Source organism: Carassius auratus, unplaced genomic scaffold (assembly GCF_003368295.1).
Source record: "Carassius auratus strain Wakin unplaced genomic scaffold, ASM336829v1 scaf_tig00013375, whole genome shotgun sequence".
NCBI classification, from domain to species: domain Eukaryota; kingdom Metazoa; phylum Chordata; class Actinopteri; order Cypriniformes; family Cyprinidae; genus Carassius; species Carassius auratus.
The window spans coordinates 99,552-120,320 of NW_020524391.1; the positions used below are offsets into that span (position 1 = coordinate 99,552).

Here is a 20,769-nt window from a genome sequence, read left to right on the forward strand (position 1 = left end):
AATCAGGAAGAGCATACTACCAATATGCAGCAAATTATAAGAGGGCACACTAAATGAATTACTGTATCCCTCAATGTAATGTGTGGGATGTGTAACTGTGAAATTTTAAATGATTAAAATACATAAAAAGTGACTCAGTCATTTTTTACATTCTCAACAAGTAGCTAAATGGCATTGGCGCAGTGGTTAACTGTAGCATTTGTAATCTGTGACCTTGAGGTTTTCTTAAAGAACCTGATAAAAATAAATAAATAAATAATAAAGCGATTTTGCATCAGTTGTTTACCACCCTGTTTACAAAAGTATTCCAAATCAACTCCTATTGTTCATCTCATCAAAGGGATTCATGGCTTGCCAGACGAAACGTGTCAAGATGCCGTTCATTCAGCAGGATAAAACTGCAACCTTTCGGCGCGCGCTGCACCGGGGGCCGCGGAGAGCGAAATCGAGGGTCTGCACTGCCCCGGTCGGAGTCTGGAGAGACTCTCCGGCGTCTCCTGACGGCGTTATCGCGCTCCGCTGCTGCTACAGGCAGCTGGTGCACAACAAATAGTCATTCTATAGTTATTGTCCGCCCTAATTGTTCTCAAGACTTGAGACAGATATACTACGCTACGTGACGGAGAATTTCAGAGAAGACCCCCACCTCCCTCGGTGGCGCAGTCATTAGCGATGTGCGCGGGGGGAGCGCGTGGAGCGGCCACTCAAAAGCACTTGACTTTCTGCCATCTGAATTAGAGGCTTCTTTTCTTATTTGTTTTGATGGACAAATCGCGAGGCTTTCATCCTTGCATACTTAAAGATGACACCACAAACTGGCAGCCTGCGCTATTGTTCTAGCTCGCATTCATGCGACTCAAAGGAAAGGCCGCTCCCAATTATTACCATTCAGAGTAGCCATTAAACACGGCCGAGCGCGGGGAGAAAGTGCGCGGACAAGCTGGTTAATCAAAAGTTAATTGTACAATTTTCATGTAGATGAGCGCGGCATATACATGACTCCCTGCTCTGCGATTATTGAAATAAATAAACGAGGCTTCTAGAAATGTGGTGGGACTTTGCGGCTGGTAAACAATCAGGCCGAGTTTAATTTGTGGTAAACAAAGTGATTATCCACCGGGGGTACGGAAGGAGAGGCTAAGGTTAAATGAAATTTGCAAATGTACAGATACGAGACGTTTTGTGCTGGAGTCGAGCAATTATAGAAGCGGTTTAATGAAGCAAGGTCTGGCGTCGAGGGAGTCGTTACCGACTTCAGACGACCTACAACCAGTCACACACTTCTGAGGAGCACATTAGATCGAGAACTTCATAGAGAGAGCAAGAAAAGACACAAACGCACACATGCATGAAAGCTATGGATGTTCGGATGTTAAAAACCGATTAGTCGTGAGGTGTCTGAAAAACCAATCTGTAAAATCTGCATGTTTATGGGCATTGTACCTGACACATGATAAAGTGTGCAAACGAAACAAGTGTGTCATTTTTATGTCAATAATGTCACATAAACTAACAATAAGTTACATGTTGAAGCGCAACACTGTCGACTAGTTACCAAGTTATACAACAAATTGTTTCTCTAAAATAAAGGTGCCTATACAAGGGCCCATGTGGGCCAAAGTCAGCCCATGATGACCCTTGATTTGGCCCGACATTGCAATATCACAAGTGAACGGGGATTTTTTTTTTTTTTTTTTTTTTTTTTTTATAAATAAAAAAAATTAATAAGAAAATGAATAGTTTCATATAATGCAACATTGCTTTTAGCCCCCAGCCCTCAATCGAGTTTGTCCAACAAATGAAAAGTCTGCTCTAAAATGACCTGCTTTTAAAGCACTACAACAAACAATAAATGTACCTTTATGCATTTGGCAAATGCTTTTATTCATTTCATTCTAGGTACACATTTTATCAGTTCTTGCTTTCTGTGGGGGGAAAAACCCATGGCCTTCACTTTGCTCATAAACCATTCAAACTAGAGAAAGAATAAATACAACAAAACCAGATAAAGTCACTAGTGATTTATCTCTAAATCATGCATGCAACTGCTCTCATGTTGAATATGGCATATTGTGCTTTTCTACATACTGACATGCTCCAAAAAGTTTTGCAGTATTTCCAAACTATATTGCAATATATTTAAAAATAATAATAAATAAATAAAACAAAACGGCATCAGAGAGGATTTAGAATATAGTGCAACGATCATATGAACTACTTTAACTAAATTTTTGTGGTTTTGTTTGTATGGTCCTTTTCTGGAGATCAACAACCCTACTTATTCACACTGGAAAATAATAGCAAAATGTGTTCAACAAAAGAAAATTGAAAGGGATTGGAACAACATGAAGAAGAGTCAAAGAAATAAAATAATAAAGCTGATTTTGGTCTAAAAAACATATTGTGATATGATGAAAGAGCATAATGACAGCATGCAGGATCAGTTATTTAGTCTGATTGAGATTATATTATAGGTACAGTTATTTACCTATAATATATATACCAGAGATAGGTAATACAACAATTTATAAATATTTTAAATCATATTTTATTTGTATATTTTCCATTTTAATTTGAAAGTTTTAGTTGTGTGTTCTTGTAATTTTTATCTACTGTTTTCTACACGTCTTTTTTTAGTACATCAAGTTAAATAAAATGCAAATGAGAAATGTTGCCTTGGGATTTTTTTTTTAAATATAATGTGTTTATTTTTTTATTTATATTTTATTGTATTTCAAGTAACAAAAACATGTTTTTTTAGTTTCCGTTAACTCTAATGACCCTAGTCTTTAAGATTGGTAATTTGTATCACATATATAATTCCAGAGTGATTAATCACATTTGTTCACTGACATATCCTTTCTTATAATAAAGTCTTGCGTAGCAGGCTAAAATACAAATTGCATTGCATTGATTTATATTTGGTTTGTTGATTGTTTTATCTCCAATGGGAATGAAGGGTTTTGCATGAGCCAACTCAATATCTTAACGTTTTTATGTGTACAAATTATAACAAGCTGGTCAGGAAAAACTACTGCATGCATTTAGACATAATATATATGCATAATCACACACACATGAACGATGAATCCTTCGCTCTAATTCATTTTTTTTTTTTTTCATTTTAGGCATAAACTCCAGACTACCTGGCTCTGTTAGCAAATTAAATTGGCTCTCATCTTAAGAGAAGGCTTCATTTGTTTTTAACTGTATTTGAACACAGTGAGTGCGAGGCGTGCTGGCAGGGATCGGCCCCTAATGCCCAGCTCTATTAGGGCACAGTCTCTCTGCTGGGCTTTGGCAGAAACAAATCCACATTTTCATTCTAACCTCCTTTAATTTCCTATTGTTTTGTATGAAATTAGAATGTATTAAAGCACTTTGGACAAAGGCATGCTGAGAAAAGTAAGAGCCAAAGTTGGTATATCTTTAGCCGGATTGGAAGGGACCCGGGAGGGACCGAAGGGCTTAGAAGTGATTCAGTCTTAGATTTAACAGCCACTTTGAGGTTTTCACTGCATAACACTCTCTAAACTCTATGCTTATGATGATACCTTGCACAAGCAGTGGACAACCAGACAGAAAAGAGCAGGAGATTAAAACTAAACTGACATCTACACTTTTACCCAACAACCTCACAACAAACACAAAACATAACTTGAATTTACCAGAAATCCTTTAAGATGCCAGTGGCATGACGCTCTGTTATGCACAATAAAACTCTGCTAAACTATTCCAGTGCAACATTATTTATTTACCAAAGAAAAGGGTTTTTTTTATTTTATTTTATTTTTTTCAACGGAAGAGTAGGCCTCAACCTCCTGCAGATTAGTAAATACAACAGTGACATCTACTGACCTGAGTACAGAAGTACAGACTGGGCTCAAATATGTTTTGTCAAATATCTTGGCCATGGCTGTATTTACATCTTTTTCCATTCCGTATATATTTCTGTGTAGTAATATATTATTCATAAAACACATTTGAAAACAAGTTTGACCAAAGGGCTGTGCATATAAGTATTTACATTTATATTTTTATTATAATAATGTATCATTTAAAAAAAAAAAAAAAAACATTTAAAGATAAGTAATACAAAAAAACATAATATGCACATGCTTGATAAAAGCATAATATACAGTAGATTCTGAAAATATATTTGCTTTTATTAAGCATGTGCTTGTTTACAGTAGGCCCGGTTTTCATGTCAAAAGAAAATGAAACACTAACAAACATGTCCACTAGATGGCGGTAGCTGTTGGTTTAATAATGAAAAGTGGGTTTTTTGCCTGACTTCTTGGCTCTGCACAAAACCTCAAAATGTATTTATTTAATTAACTGCATTTTATATCAATAAATCATTTTAATTAGCATTAAACATGTTTTCAATATATTTGTATTTATTTTTAGAAAGATGTGATTTGACCATTTTTATTATTTTAAATAATCATTTTATTATTTTGTTTTTCATTATTCATTATTTTATTATTATTACTTAAAGCATAATCATACACCTTTAATTTTGTCATTTTAATTATAAACTTGTTTTAAAAAATATAATTATTGACTTACTCTCAACATTTATTCAGTTATTAATTTGCATTTGTAAATTTTAGTTTTACTTTCTTATGTTTCTAATTAATTTTGTAAACCTGATTTATTGATCCGAAAATCCCAACTAGAAATAAGACACAGGACAACAGTCTGATTTCATAATGCATTTGTTCATTTATTTGTAAATCCTTGGCCTTCTGCAAGGCAACAATCAGTGGTGCATGTGTGCTTTAAAAACCTGTGCAGTTTTTCTCAGCATCATTCTCAGGGAAACAGAGGCAGGATGTTTAAGGTCAAAGGTCATGAGTCTCATACAGTTGTTGTTTCTGTGCAAGATCACATCTAATAGAAATTCTTGCCGATGTTACATCATGTGAATGTGTTTGTGCCTTTCTTACGAACAATACTTTAGCCGTTTCCTGTCAAACCTAAATAATCTCACTCGCTTTATGTATATTTGCCGTTTAAAAAAAAAAAAAAAAAAAAGTTCACATTTGCAATGACTCATGAGTAAAATGTTAAAGACAGAAACAAAACAACTTTTTGACACAATGATATATTTCATAAATTGTAAGACAATAACTCTGAATAAATAAAATGGCATGGAACATTCACATACATGTTTTATCTGGCAGGACGTCCTGTCTGCGACAGTGCATAAATACAAACCACCAACAGCTTTATAAATTCTACACGCGTCGCTTAATAAAAAATACAAATAATTAGTTGAAGAAATAAACAGACAAAACACTATTTTACAATAACAACAGAGGTCCAACTGGAATGATCCGTCATGAGAAAGATGATTTAAGACCAAAATAAAATAAACTAATTTAAATATGTTATAAAGGAGACAAAACAATTAACACTTTTTTAAAACTTTAGTAGCCTTAGTATATTACAGAGAGATGTGGTCTTTTAGTAACATCGAGGAGAAGTGCATAGCAAAATAGAGCGCAATTATCTTCCAGTCGCGGTGTAAAATCCTGACCGACTGACGTGTAAAAAAGCATCAAACTTAAACATTTAAGGCAGATTAGATCATTTGAAATTGGCATAGTCTGAGAAAATGTCGACAAAGTCCTGTACCACTCTGTAGCAGAAATCATACTGTTCCTGCAGACAGAGAGAAAGAACAAGAAATAATACATGAATAAAATCATTTGATCCCACATCGCATTCATATGGATATGAAGGGTATGAAGTGTATTTGCACTGACCACTGTCTGCACCATGTGTGGCCGCTGCATTCGTAAACTCTTCACTGTCTGAAACACATCCAGCAAACCCTCGGCTTTCACTCGCTCCAGAATATTACTGAGAGCGATAAACGTACCGGTCCGACCCGCTCCGGCGCTGCAGAGCACACACACACAGACAAAACACATGACATACTTAAAGGTGCCATATGCAATAATTGAGGTAAAAATATCCATAACATGACCTACACGCATCAAAAGAATGAGAAGAAATAAGGGCGATGATGTCATAAAAAAAATGTCAAGTTATAGTGCTGCAGAGATATCAACCTTAATTAACATTAGCATTACTAGCCCCGGCCCGACAGGTGTCGTAATACCAGTTTCGGCCATGGGAGGCGGTATGCGGGCAGCATAACCACCAGCCAACCTGCAATACACGAATAACTCGCACGGCTTGTGGGCGTACTTGAACCTGATGTCAATCATGTGGAAAGTACAGCCCACTAGTTCATTTCAGTTCAGGGAAGAGAGCGTCACCCGCTACAGGGAAACAACCGCACTCGGAATCACAAATCAAATTAACATCTGCACTGCTTTTAATCGCTGGATACAACTGATGGACCTGAAAGAAATGAGATTCGACTCCGAACTTGCAACATTTCTTTTGGATTGGTAAGTTAGATGCTGTTAGTATTTCGCTAGAAGATTGTTTTATATGTTTGTGTATTTGTTTTCGGGAAGTTATAACATAAAAATGTATCGATTTTGAAAGCGATTTTGTGTTAGTTGTCGGTAGACTAAGGCTCTGTGCAGTAACTGCCGCTCCACCTGAACCAGTGTTGCCAAGTCTGCGGTTGTTTTTCATGTCCGCGGTTTGAAGCAATCCCAATACCAATAACGTGATATTTAGCCCCTAAAATGCTAATTTTACCAGGGAAACCCTTCCCAAAAATTTATATTTTAACCCCGGGAAGCAATTTTTATCGGGGAACCTCCCGGAAACGCGATTGGGCTAGTTTTGGACTAGTTTTAAGAAGCAACTGGGCAGGATTTGTTGTGAAAACCTGGCAACCCTGATCTGAACGCACGTGCTGGAGATATACTTCTAATTACAGGAGCGTCTTTACTGATGAGAGGTGCATGAAAATCGCATTCGATTTTTTGCACAGCCCTATTATTATATCATAACTAACCTGCTCTGTCTAGTCTGTTGGTCTCTGTGTCCTCTTTGCTTCGTGGTTTTTCTGTGCGTGAAAAAATTGATGTGTGGCGTGAAAGCATGTGAAAAGAGTCAATTGCGTGTGTCTCACGGTGAATGCTTGAGAGTTGACACATTAGTTCCCAAGCAGAATAAAGGACAGGTTGATTATTGCTGTTTAGTGTTTGTATTGATCTATGATGTGTCCCTGTTTGCGTACAGGGACATAAAAAATAAATTAAAAGTGATACGTGGACCAAGGTGTCTGAGATTGTTGATTTTAATAAAGGATCCTAATATTTCGTCCACAACAATATTTAATGAGGTTAACTTATAACTCCTTGTGGTTAGTCTGCACGAGATCAACAAGCTTGTTTGCTTTGCGGCCGCTTTAAATACAAAATAAGCATTCGATCTACGTTAGAGCGTCTGAGCGCTCACAAATCTTTCTGCAGCGTCGTGAGCAGAGTGGCAAGAGCGATTTTTGACGCTCTAGACGCCGGCGGTGTGAACGCACAGTTAGGCTTCGGCTATGGCTGTAGTGTTGTTGTGAAAGTAGGGGCGGAGCATAGAGACTATGCCGTTTCTCGTTTGTTACTTTAGAGTAGACCAATTCACTTTATTGAGGCATACTGCCACATCTGGTATGGAATGTGGAGTATGACTTGATTTTTTTTTGCCAAACATTACAGATGGCACCTTTAAAGCTGCAGTAGGTAACTTTTGTAAAAATATATTTTTTACATATTTGTTAAACCTGTCACTATGTCCTGACAGTAGAATATGAGACAGATAATCTGTGAAAAAAATCAAGCTCCTCTGGCTTCTCCCAGTGTCCTATTGTCATTTGCATAAATTAATCCGCTCCCGGTAAGAAACAACCAATCAGAGCCGTTGTCCGTAACTTTGTTTGTGTGCAAAATGTAGAAAAATGTATATAATAAGTGAGTACACCATGAATCCATTTTCCAAACCGTGTTTTTAGCTTGTCCTGAATCACTAGGGTGCACCTATAATAAGTGTTTATATTCGGACTATTTTAGATTGCTTCGGGGGTACCGCGGCGGAGTAACCCAGTACCTTTGTGATTCTTCATAGACATAAACAGAGAGAAGTAGCTCCGGCTACGATGTTCTTCCGCAAGACGCAAGCAGTTCTGTTTATTAACCGATAGAGCATCAAAAGTTAAATTATTGAAATTAAATTATGTATAGAAAATGTTTTATTTCAGCTATTTGCTAAGGCATTGTCAACTTCAAAAAATTACAAAAACCATAAAAAAATTACTAAAACCTTTGCTAAAATGAAACTGAAAAAAAATGACTCAAATGATTAATAAAAACTATATTAGTATCTCATTAATAGTATCTCAAAATACACTATAAGTTATAGGGATCAAATTTGTAGCATAGATTTTTTTTCAGTGCTGAAAATTGGTAGTAAATTAATAACGTTTTCCTCCTGTAAACATTTTATTAAAGTGGTAAGGTTTTGATTAATCTTTATCAAATACTATTAATAAAGCACTAATAAGTCTATCGGAAGGTGTTTTGTTTTTCCCAAACTGGGGTTTGCAACAAGAGTTTGTGAGTTGATGCAAAGTTAAAAATAAATTATATATTTTTAAATAATGCAATAAATAATGTTTAAAAAAAAATAGAAATTGTAATTTGTTTATGTGCATTTCATGTGACCAGTGAACCATGAACATATGCATATATTGTTAAATTACAGAAGCATTAACCTAAAATCTCAGGGGGTACTTTTAGTAAATATTTTAGATCAAAGGGCTTCGGTTGATAAAAATGGTTTCTGAATCTCTGGTCTACAGTGAGACTTCATTTAGACAGCTAGTTAAATGCATCACCTGCAGTGCACGACGATGGGGTGGTTGCCCGACTGCTGCTGCTGTCTCTGCACCGCAGCAATGATGTCGATCATCCCTTTACCTTCGGCTGGGATCCCGATCTCTGGCCAGCCGTGGAAATGAAACTGCCGGACCAAACGTGTCTGCTTCTCCTGTTAACAACACACACACACAAACATGCATTACACATTCATCCAAGCAACCTTTACATATTAACTCCCAATGTACACCAAGGCAAACTGAATGCACAATGCAAAGAAGCTCATAATGTGCACTCACCGGGCGGTAAGTGAGCTGCAGATCTCGAAGACTGAACGTGTCACACAGCGTGTCTCCTTTAATCTCCACCGTGAAGTCTCCGTAAGTCACAGAGTCCTCAGTAGGCCAGTACTGCAAACACTTGTCCTGCAACACACACACACACATACAGTACTCTCCAAATGACAAAGCTGACATGAAAGTCGTGTGAGAGTGGATTTGTAACGTGTGTGTGTGTACCTGATCTCTCTCCTGCAGTTCTGTCAGCATCACGATCGAGTGACACTTCCATTCCCAAACCATCCTCCAGAAATCATCCACCGTGTGCGCCAGAGGACCCTGCGTGGCGATGAAATAGTCCTTCTGCCGGTATCCCTGCAAAACATACACACATCAAGATAATATGATCACTACAGACCAGGATATCAATACAAACTGTCTCTGGAGTGCAAATAAAACAGTAACTTGACCATTTGTGAGGAACTGCAACATAATACAAGGTTTAAATCCAATTATTAGATTAATAGCCTGACAGTTACATTCATAAGAGGCAGGATTTTTTATTTATTAATTTATTTCATTGAGCAAGGACGCATTCAATTGATCAAGAGTGACAGTAAAGGCATGTATAATGTTAGAAAGAATATCTATTTGAAATAAATGCTGTTATTTGGAACTTCATATTCATTAAATAATCCTGAAAAAAAAATGTTTCTCGATCAGCAAATCAGCATCATGTGACACCGAAGACTGGAGTAATGATGCTGAACATTCAGCTTTGATCGCAGAAATAAATTACATTTTAATAATAATATTTAGTAATAATATTTCACAATCTTACTGTTTTTACTGTTACTAATTTTTGATCAAATAAATGAAGACTTGATGATTTTTTTATTATTATTATTATTTTACATTTTAATAATAATATTTAGTAATAATATTTCACAATCGTACTGTTTTTACTGTTACTAATTTTTGATCAAATAAATGAAGACTTGATGATTTTTATTATTATTATTATTATTTATTTATTTATTTAATTCTCACCAAGACCAAACTTTTGAAAGGTAAACTATTTCATTATTCAAGACACATTCTTCCAACAACTTTTATCTGAGTGGAAGTTTTACCATCATCCTTTCTTTCTTTCTGGTTTGACTGTCACTAATATGCATGAAAAACAGCTAAATATTCACACTTTTTCATAAGGACAAATATAAGAAAAATACAAACAATTGGCAAAAAGTGTTTTTTGGACCTGGTTAATCCAAGCACAAGCCCTAAAAGAAAACATGCTTAAAATAAAAATGCCAACAACCAATGTTAATAATGTTTCATCACACACTGCCCCTGAAAGAGTCTTTAAAACTTACATCAATGAAAGACGCGTTGATATAATCGGTGAACTCCTGACCTCTCTTCATCGAAAGGATGACTCGGTTAAAATCATCTGAACAAATGAATGAGAAAAGACGTAAATTGACCTCTAGCGTAAACCTCTGGTGTTTTGAACTGCATGTCTCACGATTCCAACTGAAGTCACAAGGAGAACAGGAAAAGGAAGAGAGATTTCTGATGAACTTCCTTCTAAACACATCAGAGCTGCACGACAGCATTTTAGATCGAAAAAGACATTTATATTTATGTTCGTTTTTAGATAAGGTCACATAATTCACTCAGGGTTTTTTGTTCTTCATGAATGCAGATGATCTTAAACTCACATGGAATGATCTGAAGGACTCGGTTCTTCTTCATGTTGGCAGGCAGGTTGCCCGTCCTCATGTTTTCCTTCATTATACGCATGTTTGTCAGTTTCTGCAAAGCCAGCATTAAAAATGCATTAAAATCTGTTGAATCCAGATCAGTAAGCAACAGCACACCACTAATATCCCCACCTTGAACTCTTCCTCCAGGCCCACGCGGTCCATCGGCGCGCTGGTGTTGTGAAGTTTATCCAGGTGACCCTCCAGAGAGGAAACGTCCAGCTCCGTGTCTCCGTACAGGAAGTACTCCAGCAGAGCCTGATAGACGAAGGAGTACTGCAACTACAACACAAAGCTGATTTTCAGTCATGACTTCTAGGTAACTACTTCTGTCACCTGTTCTTTAATGACAATAAGTTAAATAAGCAGAAGAAAAGTGATGCAAAAGCCAGTGACATGCTCTACTCACATCCGTCTGAATGAGCTGCGATCTCTGCTCACGTATTCGTGACACGAAACCGAAGACATCCACCTTCTTTTCTGCGTACATCATGTCAATCATGGCATCGATGACGATGAAGGTTCCTGTCCTGCCCACGCCGGCACTGGCGGACACACAACACAGACGCAATTATCATACAGAGACAACTTTTACACAATAGAAATCAATAATCAATCAATAAAAAATTAATGGTCCACTCCTGAAAACCAAATTGTTAAAGACAAAAAAAAAAAAACAATTATATATATATTTTATTTTCTACACACAAATATATATATATATATATATATATATATATATATATATATATATATATATATATATATATATATATATATATATATATATATACATTTTTTTATATTATATTTAGAAATTGTTTATTTATTTATGCATTTACTTACCACTTTTTCACAATATAAATCATTGACCTTGATGGATAAAAAAATTTCTAGTAGAATATTTTTATATGTTTTTAATTTATAGTATATTTAGAAATATTATATATATATATATATATATATATATATATATATATATATATATATATATATATATATATATATATAATATTTCTAGAAAAATATATATATTTTTTGCAAGTGAGTAATATCTACACACAAACAAGAGCAAGCACTCACACTTGTGTGTGTCAAACAAACATTTTCTTTTTGAACACTAGAGGGCAAGCGTGATCAAGCAAATGAATGAACAAACCCTCACTAGAGAAGTGTCTGGTTTTGCTGCTGATGCTGTGTTTGGTTGTTCAGGACACAGGACTGTGACACAGACACTGATGACGAGAGGACAGACCGACTATTGTGTCACGAAACACAGCCAGGGACCTACATCAATTCACTTTATATATTTGGGCAATCAGCAGCGATAAAAGACCTTCATTCACCTAATTCAAATCACATGCTAATCGTTCTAAATAATGTATATCATTGTCTGATAAAATAAATAATGCATGCGTGACAGACTGACGCAAAAGAGTCTGAGAGGTCTGGAAAATAATTACTGTGGATGGAAGTTAATGTAAAACTTGTCCTTTTTACTAAAGCTTAAATTCAAATCTGCAATGTACTGTTACTTTGTGGAAATAAGACGTTTGATCAGGAAGTTTGGGCTCTTGATAAAGCTTTAATGTCAAATGTAAAATAAATAAATTAATTAATTAATTAAAACCTTCCAAAAGACTCCAGTTATGGACTGAAGTTTAACACTTACTGTGATGGTTTTGTTTTAAATAATAATAATAATAATAATAATAATTAAAAAAAAAGTAAAAAATAAAAAATAAAACATATATAAAACATTGAAAATATGAAATAAAAAAATATTTAATTATAAATTATATTATATATTATTGTAGAATTTCTCAGCTAACCTGCAATTGCTTTGTTATAGTACAGATATTTTTAGATAATATTACTTTTTAATAGTTAACACTGAATTCAATTAACATTGACTTTTGATTGAACATTATTATTAAAAACAGTCAAATCTTGAGAAGAAAGGTTTATATATTTCTATATACTTTATATAATCTCATTTGTTTTTCATTGCTTTGAGTACTATCAGTAAAAGTACGACTAAGTACACTATTACTAGTGTTCCTGTAGCTCAACTGGTAGAGCACTGCACTAGCAAGCACAAAAGCACAAAAGCGTCTGCTAAATGCATTAATTTTAATTTAATTTAATTTAATTTAATTTAATTTAATTTAATTTAATTTAATTTAATTTAATTTAATTTAATTTAATTTAATTTAATACATACTACTAACATTAATATTAGTAATAGCAGGCCTACTACAATTAGTAGTATAATTATTAATTAGTAGTATAAAATAGTGACATTAAAGTTTTTAACTCATCAAACATAACAACATAAGGTCAAAACATCATCTTCGCATGAAGATCTTACAGATCAAAACGTGTCACACTTCACATATGGAAAATGATAGGACTTCACACCAGACGTGTGGTTCTCCAACAACAGGAGAACACGCTGAAACACAACCCACCTGCAGTGCACCACGATGGGCCCGGCGTACGACGGGTTCACCTGCTTCACCTTCTTCAGGAACTTCAGCATGCCGATGGGCGAGAAGGGAACGCCGAAGTCAGGCCAGCTGGTGAAGTGAAGCTGCGTGACCAGACGGGGCGTTTTAGTGCCATCGCTGGCCTGCTGCGGTGGACACAGACAGGTGAGAGTGTGTTGACACAGGAAAAACACACATATACTTGCACTTGACAACAGCAGAGAAAATCCCCTTCAGAATCATATGCATATAACTGCAGGAGTCAGTATCATATCTTCAGCATGCATGGGTGTGTTCAGACTTACATATTGCACACAGAATTTGCGTATTGTGTAGTCCACCAGTGCTGTAAAGTCTTCTACGGCAACACGCACGTTACCGTACGTCCAGCATCCCTGATCAGGCCAATACTGATAACACTTATCCTACAGAGAAAAACACAGCACATTTATACCACAACCTACCATCTTACATCTTTATTTATTTTTCATATTGCAGCTAACCTGCACAGTGCAACAATGTAGCTGCTAATAGTTTTCTTTGTTTTTGTTTATTTCTAACTTTCTTTTTAAATTGTATTAATATAAAATTCAGATTTGTCTTACATTTAGTAAATGTAATTACAAATAAATACATTTATTTTTTTAATTTTATTTATCTATTTTGTATATTTTTCTCACTCGTATTAAACTCGCTTTGCTTCCATAGCAGAAAATATAGCTGCTAGTATATTTATTATTATTTTAGTGTATTTCTTACTTTCTTTTGTATTTTTATTAATATTTAGGGGGGAGAAATGTTGTCCTTTTATTAAATAACCATACTTAAAAATATTTTTTGCCATTATTTTTCTTTATTTCTTATTTTCTTTTTTAAATTGTATTACTATTACAATCAATATTTTTGTACTTGGAATAAATGAATGAATGCAACCCTTCTTTGCTTTTGTAGGACACATATAGATGCAAATCTAGTTAATATTTAAAAAAAATAGTTTTTCTAAAAAATAAAAGTAATGCTTTGATGGTAATATATATATATATATAGCTGCTAATATTGCATTTCAAATACAAAAGTGATTACTATTGATTGATATTGACTTATATTAATAAGTACAATTAGATATTGTTTAAAACGTAGCATTCAAGCAGCAAAAAACATTTGAAAAGACAATAAATAATGCACTATTTGAATGTACATCAATATAGTACAATCAATGTAATATAGAAACGTAACAATGTCTGTTAATGCTATTAATAAAAGTTACATAGTGTAGAGAAGACAGAAAGACATGAACATCAGAAAACATGATACAAGGTCAAAATATGATGTTCTGTAGATAAACATAAATGCATTACATCTGAATCCTGCAGAGTAAATCAGTCCAACACTGGCACTGAACAGCTGGAAGTGCATTAGAGGAGTAAAGGTGACTTCTAAGACACCATGATACTAATCTGAGCTCTTAAAACAGTCTGTCTGTCAGTCAGTATTATCCAGAGAGCGCAGGATAAATCGCTCTTACTGACTAATTAGGTTAAGGCCAGAGAGAGCTTTATCAGCCATTATTAAAATCATCGATTCTAAGCCCGACCCAAAGCTGATTTTAATCTCCTCTCCGTTCTGTGTCTTATTGATTCCTCTTTCTAGAGATGCTCACGGACGTGACGGAGAGGAGAGAAAGACGAGTCCTGTGACATCTGAATATCAGAGACGATCCAGACGGAGACACTTGTGGGTTATTACTGAAGATGATCAACAAATCGGGTTTATAGAATGTCACTGAAGTGAAATCAAATATATATATACATCAATGGAAAGCTTATTTATATATCTTTTAGCTGATGTATTAATCTAAATTTAAAAAAAATTACACTTAAGACTGGTTCTGTGGGCCAGAGTCACATAATTCAGTGGGTCTGTAGTCATTTTATTTGCATTCTGATGCTTTTAAAGCTATAAGGAGTACGCTGTGCAATGTTGTGCACTTTAGTTCGAAGGGAACACTTGCCAATACATATGGACAAGTAATATAATATAATGTTAATTTATTGCTACGATAAGAGGATTTGTTTAAATTTCAAAATCATTATAACTTTAATTTTAATTAATTACATTTTAAAATAATAATTACAATTTTAATTTACTGTAGCTTTCAGAAATCTGATTTATTTAACTCTCCTGTTGTGCTGTCTGTAAATTTGATTTAAACTCAATTTTCAAACTTAAAATGCTGGTTTATTTTTTTATTTTTAACTACTTCTTCTTGAAAGTTGGTGAATATTTCTCATTTGGGGCCATGTGCATCCCAGATTACTGACTCTCATTGGTTTCTATTCAATTTCCCCCAAAAAACTGAGTCAGGTAAAAAATAAAATATAAATATATGATATGTGGTGCTGGGAAAAAAAAAAAAAAAAATATATATATATATATATATATATATATATATATATATATATATATATTTTTTTTTTTATTTTTTTTTATTTTTTTTTATTTATTTTTTTAATTTAATTGTATTTTTTTCAGCACCACATATGAAATAAAATACTTGAGAACTTGAAAATAGGATTCATCTTCTAAATCATCCAAAGAAAGGTCACTCTTTCTTTCTTTATCTAGATGAGATTGTCAGTGGTTGTTTTGGCTGCTGTTTTTTTGGATCTCATTTACTAGACTGATTCAGCACAGGGAAAAAAAAGTGTGAGAAACCTATTTTAACCTTGCAAGGGTTTGAGAACCCAAAGGAAGTACAAATAGCAAGACACACTACTACTAATAAACAAATAATGAAAGATACTATTTATACTATTTATACCCCATGACCAACACAAGGAAACACACCAGAAATCAAAAAAAGGATGCATACCTCTTTTCTCTCTTTCAGATTTGTTAGCATTACAATAGTAGCTGATTTCTGTTCCCATATCATCCTCCAGAAGTCTGCAACCGTGTCCTGTTTTGGACCTGAAACACAGAGGTCATTATATCAAGTGTCTGCTTATCGCTGCTGAAACTGTTGTCATTAATGTGACTAATCAATCTTATTTTTGCATTCAGATGCACTCACCTTGTGCTGCGATGAACTTATTCTTATCTGTATAACCCTGGGAAGAAAGAAGCACTCGCTTATGAAACCAACATTTAAATGCAAACAGGGGTGCAAATATTTTGCTAAATCATGTAACGCATTATAACAAAACATATGGTTTTGTTTCTCAATGTTTTGCATTCACATGCTCCAGAGCTATTTTTTGAAAAAGTAGAACTGAATAAGTAAATGCATGTTTGAACATTGACGCATTGAATTCTCACAGCATTACAAATCACTTACATCGATATAAGAAGCATTGACATAATCTGAACACGGGACTCCATCGATCGGTGTTAAAGTCACTCTGGAATGGTCATCTGGATAACAGGAAAGATTAAAAAAAAAAAAAAAAGATTTCTATTTCTAAAAATACACATATTTGATTGCTAAATCAAAAAAGTGTCTTACAGACCAAATATTTAAAAAATGTTTGGAAAAACAGAAGTAAAACTGTGAAATGCCATGGATGTGGGCACAAGGAACTGAAAGTGATAAATGTTTTATTTAGAGAAGCTGTGTCAGATTCGTGAAGTTGGCAGCAGCAGTGAGGTACAATTTCAGTCTGATATCACCCGCAATAAATATTTATAAAGAGAACGAGAGAGAATACATACATGGTAAGATGTTCGGATATCTGTTCTTCTCCTTGTTTTCATCTTTATTGGCCTCTTCACATGTTCCTTGAGTCGAACCCCCTGGTAATGACTGTCAACGATAAAAATGACACGTTAACAACACCAAACCAACAGCCACTGCACCATGGTAGAGCACTGCATTAGCAGCGCAAAAGGTCATGGGTTAATTACGCAGGGAACACACATACTAGTAAAATAAATAAATAAATTCAAATAAACAAAACCTTATAGCCTGAATGCACTGCAAGTCACTTTGTATAAAAGCGTCTGCTAAATGCATAAATCTGATCTTGGATGCCAAATCGAATAAACCTTTGTTTGGATTTGTCAGGGAATAACAGATGCTGTAAACTTTCTGCTCAATTAAATGTAGTCTGTACATTTAATTAAATGGACATTAATTGCAAACTGTGTGTACTGTGTTTAATGTGTATATTGAACTCTCTCGTCTGTAAATCACGCACCTGAGACGTTATTTGATTCGTTTTCATTTGAATGCACTTGAATTGTTACCTAACACATTCATTCCTACATAACTCTGTATGTGAGCAAAACTGATCATGCTGTTCAAATTCCCACCAAATCTGTCATTTTGTTATTGCCGACACTTTATTTCTGTATGTATAGGTGATTGTTTAACCAGCAGATCCACTTCCATTCCGATGTAAATAGTTTAAGTGGCCATTAAGATTGCTGAGCATAAACATGGTTTCCATGGGACGGAAAATTCACATGGTTCATTAAGTGTGCGTTCCTGAATCATGGGTCTGTGAGAGCAGCGAATCTTGAATCATGTGCCTAAAGCAGGAGAGAGGGGCTTTCTCGATTGACTCAATGTCTAATGACTCCTCGACATCTCAATTCCAGTAATTCTCAGTGGGAAATGAGAGCAGTTGAGAGGTCAGCGAATGTGGACGGATATGTGCTGATCCATATGAATATGTCAGTTAATAACAGCACCACATCAGCTTCTTTACAAAATAACAGTCTGCCACGAAACACACAGCAGCATGAGTGATGTAACTAGCGTAAACAACTATTGTCGCAATTTTTTTTTTTTTCATGTTTGATTCTAAAGGGCTTCTAAAAAGCTGCTGAAGCTGTGTTTTGTGATTGTTTTTCTGTTGTTGTTTTCTTTTTTTCTTGTCAATATTGTTTAATCAACTTGTTATTATATATATATATATATATATATATATATATATATATATATATATATATATATATATATATATATATATATATATATATATCCATGATCAATCACTTACACTGTACTCTTCCCGGAAGAGTTTCCCATCATCGGCCGAGCGTATCCGATACTCTTCTTCCAAGCTGTCTACGGGAATGGGGAGATATTTTTTGGACGTGGAGGGGGATCTGGGCAGTAAGACCACCGTCTGCTGTTCTGTAGAGGATTACGGCACAAGAATGTTATAATAAAACACTCGAAAAGTAAAGAATCTCTAGGAGATTGAAATACATATTTACTTTACGGTTTCTAAATAAGTGCAAATTTGCAATCACCTCAGTAACTGAAATACAAACACACACACACACACACACACACACACACATACACGTACACACACACATTTTACTAATTGGATTGACAGGTTCCACTGTTTATATAGGTTCCACTGATGTAGTTAAAACATCAGTGTACCACCAAAAAAAAGTAGTAAAGTAGAACCACCAGATACATTTGATAGTTTACTTTGTTTTACTGTATTTTTTTAGTGTACATCAAAGAGACAATCAAATGTTGGCACAGAAAGCTGCAAGTTGGTAAGCCACTTCCCTCACACAGGTGTGACGTTCCTCTGAACACCGAAACTCAGACTGACATGCAAACTGAACAGAACACAGCACATGTCATTGAACTAAAGTTTCCTGCATGTTTAGAGCGTGCTGTTTCACGTCTCGGCTCACAGTAAAATTCCTCAAGAGAGATTTCCATCAGGATTGTATATGAAATCTATTGCATAAATCTGCAAGACTTGCAGTGACAATTGGACTCTAGATAAGAATTGAATACAAAAACTGAATTCTGAGCACAGTTTGAGATGCGGACATCTTGAGGACATTAACAGGGTCTGTCTCTCAGGAGAACGACGTGAGATTCTGGGGACTAAATCCCTTCTGGGGAATAAGTCTCACTGCTGTCTAAGAAACACACTCCTAGTCTGAAACAGAGCTCTTTGTGATTTTTCTTACCTATGGCCAGCAGTCTCTAATAAAAGCAAATAAGAACAACAGTTTAAAACTAAACCATCTTCCTCTTTCGTATTTAGTCATATTTGAATATTTCCTTGAGGAAATATAGATAATCAAACCACAAAAAGCATTATGTTTCACCACATATCTATGCAACAAAACAATCCCCAATACATCCAATATAAACCACATTTAGTGATTTGGAATATTGATATTTTCTCAATATTGCTGAACTAGTTATTAATGCATTAACTAACAATGCACAAAACATTTGTTACAGTATCTATTAATCTTTGTTAATGTTAGTTAATAAAAATGAAACTGTTCATTGCTAGTTATTGTTAGCTCAAGTCCATTAAGTTACATAAAAAAATACAACATTTGATTTTAATAATGTATTAGTAAATTAACTTTAACAAAGATGAACAAATGCTTTAGTATTTGTTACTGTTACAGTAGTTCGTGCTAACTATTGCTATCAAATGGAACCCAATTGGAAAGTGTTACTATTTTGTTTTATTATTATTATAATTAGGCCATTTTTTCCCAGTCCCAAAGTGGCCCAGTTTACCTGAATGCACTGTACGTTAAGAGATTTAGTAACGATCATACCATTAAAACTAAAGTTTGTGGAATATCTTTGTAAACCCAACATCAGTGCTTATCAATGATTTGATCTTTCATTGTAAACACTAGGCATTCAGATGACCATTTTCCTCAAAAATCACCATAAAAACCATAATATGACCCATAAACCTCAGCCAAAGTGAACTTTGTCTGCAATCATGAAGTCGTTCTAGATAGAACAGCACGTGTAGCTCACAAAGACGCTCACGTCCTGCTCTCATAACGTCTGGAGACAACAGGAAGCTGAATATAGCACATTTGATGAAGTGAAACTTGCCAAGACATATCACTCACAACAGAGCTCTCCAAACCACAAGTTGCTTTTATCATACCAGAAACAACTAAACCGGATCGAAGTAGAGCAAGTGGGAGCTTACCTTGCTCTTCCAGGATGCCATTTGGTACTTTCTTGTCGACGGCTGTGATGACAGCTTTCCTCTGGTTTTTCAACCTAAAAGAAAGCAAAGAACATTAGGTTTAAACCCGAACACAACATGTGGGACGACATCCTAACATCACATCCGTCTCACCAACGAAAACTCGAGTTCTTTTTCATCAGAGGTGCTGTTTCTCCACAAACACACACTCTATGACACGCTCTCTACCATATAAAAATCTGTGGGTCTACCACCTTGAGGCTGTGTATGAATAAATGTGTGACAGCATGTTTCAGTTCCTGGACCCGCCCTTAATCTGAAAGAGGTGGAGCTTACGAGCATGACAGACTCACAGTGTGTGTGTGAGTGTGTGTGTCATACCTGAGGCAAAACCAGGTCAGCAACCCTAGAAAAATCACCACGACAGACAGACCCAGGAGTATGGGCAGGATGTATGTGTTAGACTCTAAGGAAGAAGGAGA

The 20,769-nt window shown here is 35.0% G+C and overlaps 1 protein-coding gene across 1 annotated transcript; it reads right to left on the reverse strand.

Annotated features, from left to right (window-relative positions):
• Nucleotides 1–5,081: 5,081 nt before the first annotated feature.
• LOC113073972 (receptor-type tyrosine-protein phosphatase epsilon-like) lies at nucleotides 5,082–20,535 on the reverse strand. The gene is made up of 18 exons (XM_026246665.1): nucleotides 20,441–20,535; nucleotides 20,288–20,361; nucleotides 18,338–18,474; nucleotides 17,046–17,136; nucleotides 16,672–16,748; nucleotides 16,408–16,444; nucleotides 16,207–16,304; nucleotides 13,640–13,759; nucleotides 13,317–13,480; nucleotides 11,255–11,390; nucleotides 10,978–11,127; nucleotides 10,804–10,897; nucleotides 10,456–10,532; nucleotides 9,320–9,454; nucleotides 9,101–9,226; nucleotides 8,822–8,973; nucleotides 5,775–5,910; nucleotides 5,082–5,670 (listed from the first exon to the last, which is right to left on the reverse strand). The coding sequence occupies exons 1-18, from the start codon at nucleotides 20,464–20,466 to the stop codon at nucleotides 5,596–5,598; spliced, it is 1,905 nt and encodes a 634-aa protein (XP_026102450.1). The 5' UTR covers nucleotides 20,467–20,535; the 3' UTR covers nucleotides 5,082–5,595.
• Nucleotides 20,536–20,769: the final 234 nt, after the last annotated feature.

Excerpts from the sequence above, each read along its gene's own strand:
- LOC113073972 (XM_026246665.1), bottom strand. The coding sequence starts at position 20,466 with ATGAAAAAGAACTCGAGTTTTCGTTG. Across the intron at positions 18,475-20,287 it reads TGGCATCCTGGAAGAGCAAG|AACAGCAGACGGTGGTCTTA; the intron begins GTAAGCTCCCAC and ends AATCCTCTACAG. Across the intron at positions 9,227-9,319 it reads AACTGCAGGAGAGAGATCAG|GACAAGTGTTTGCAGTACTG; the intron begins GTACACACACAC and ends TGTGTGTTGCAG.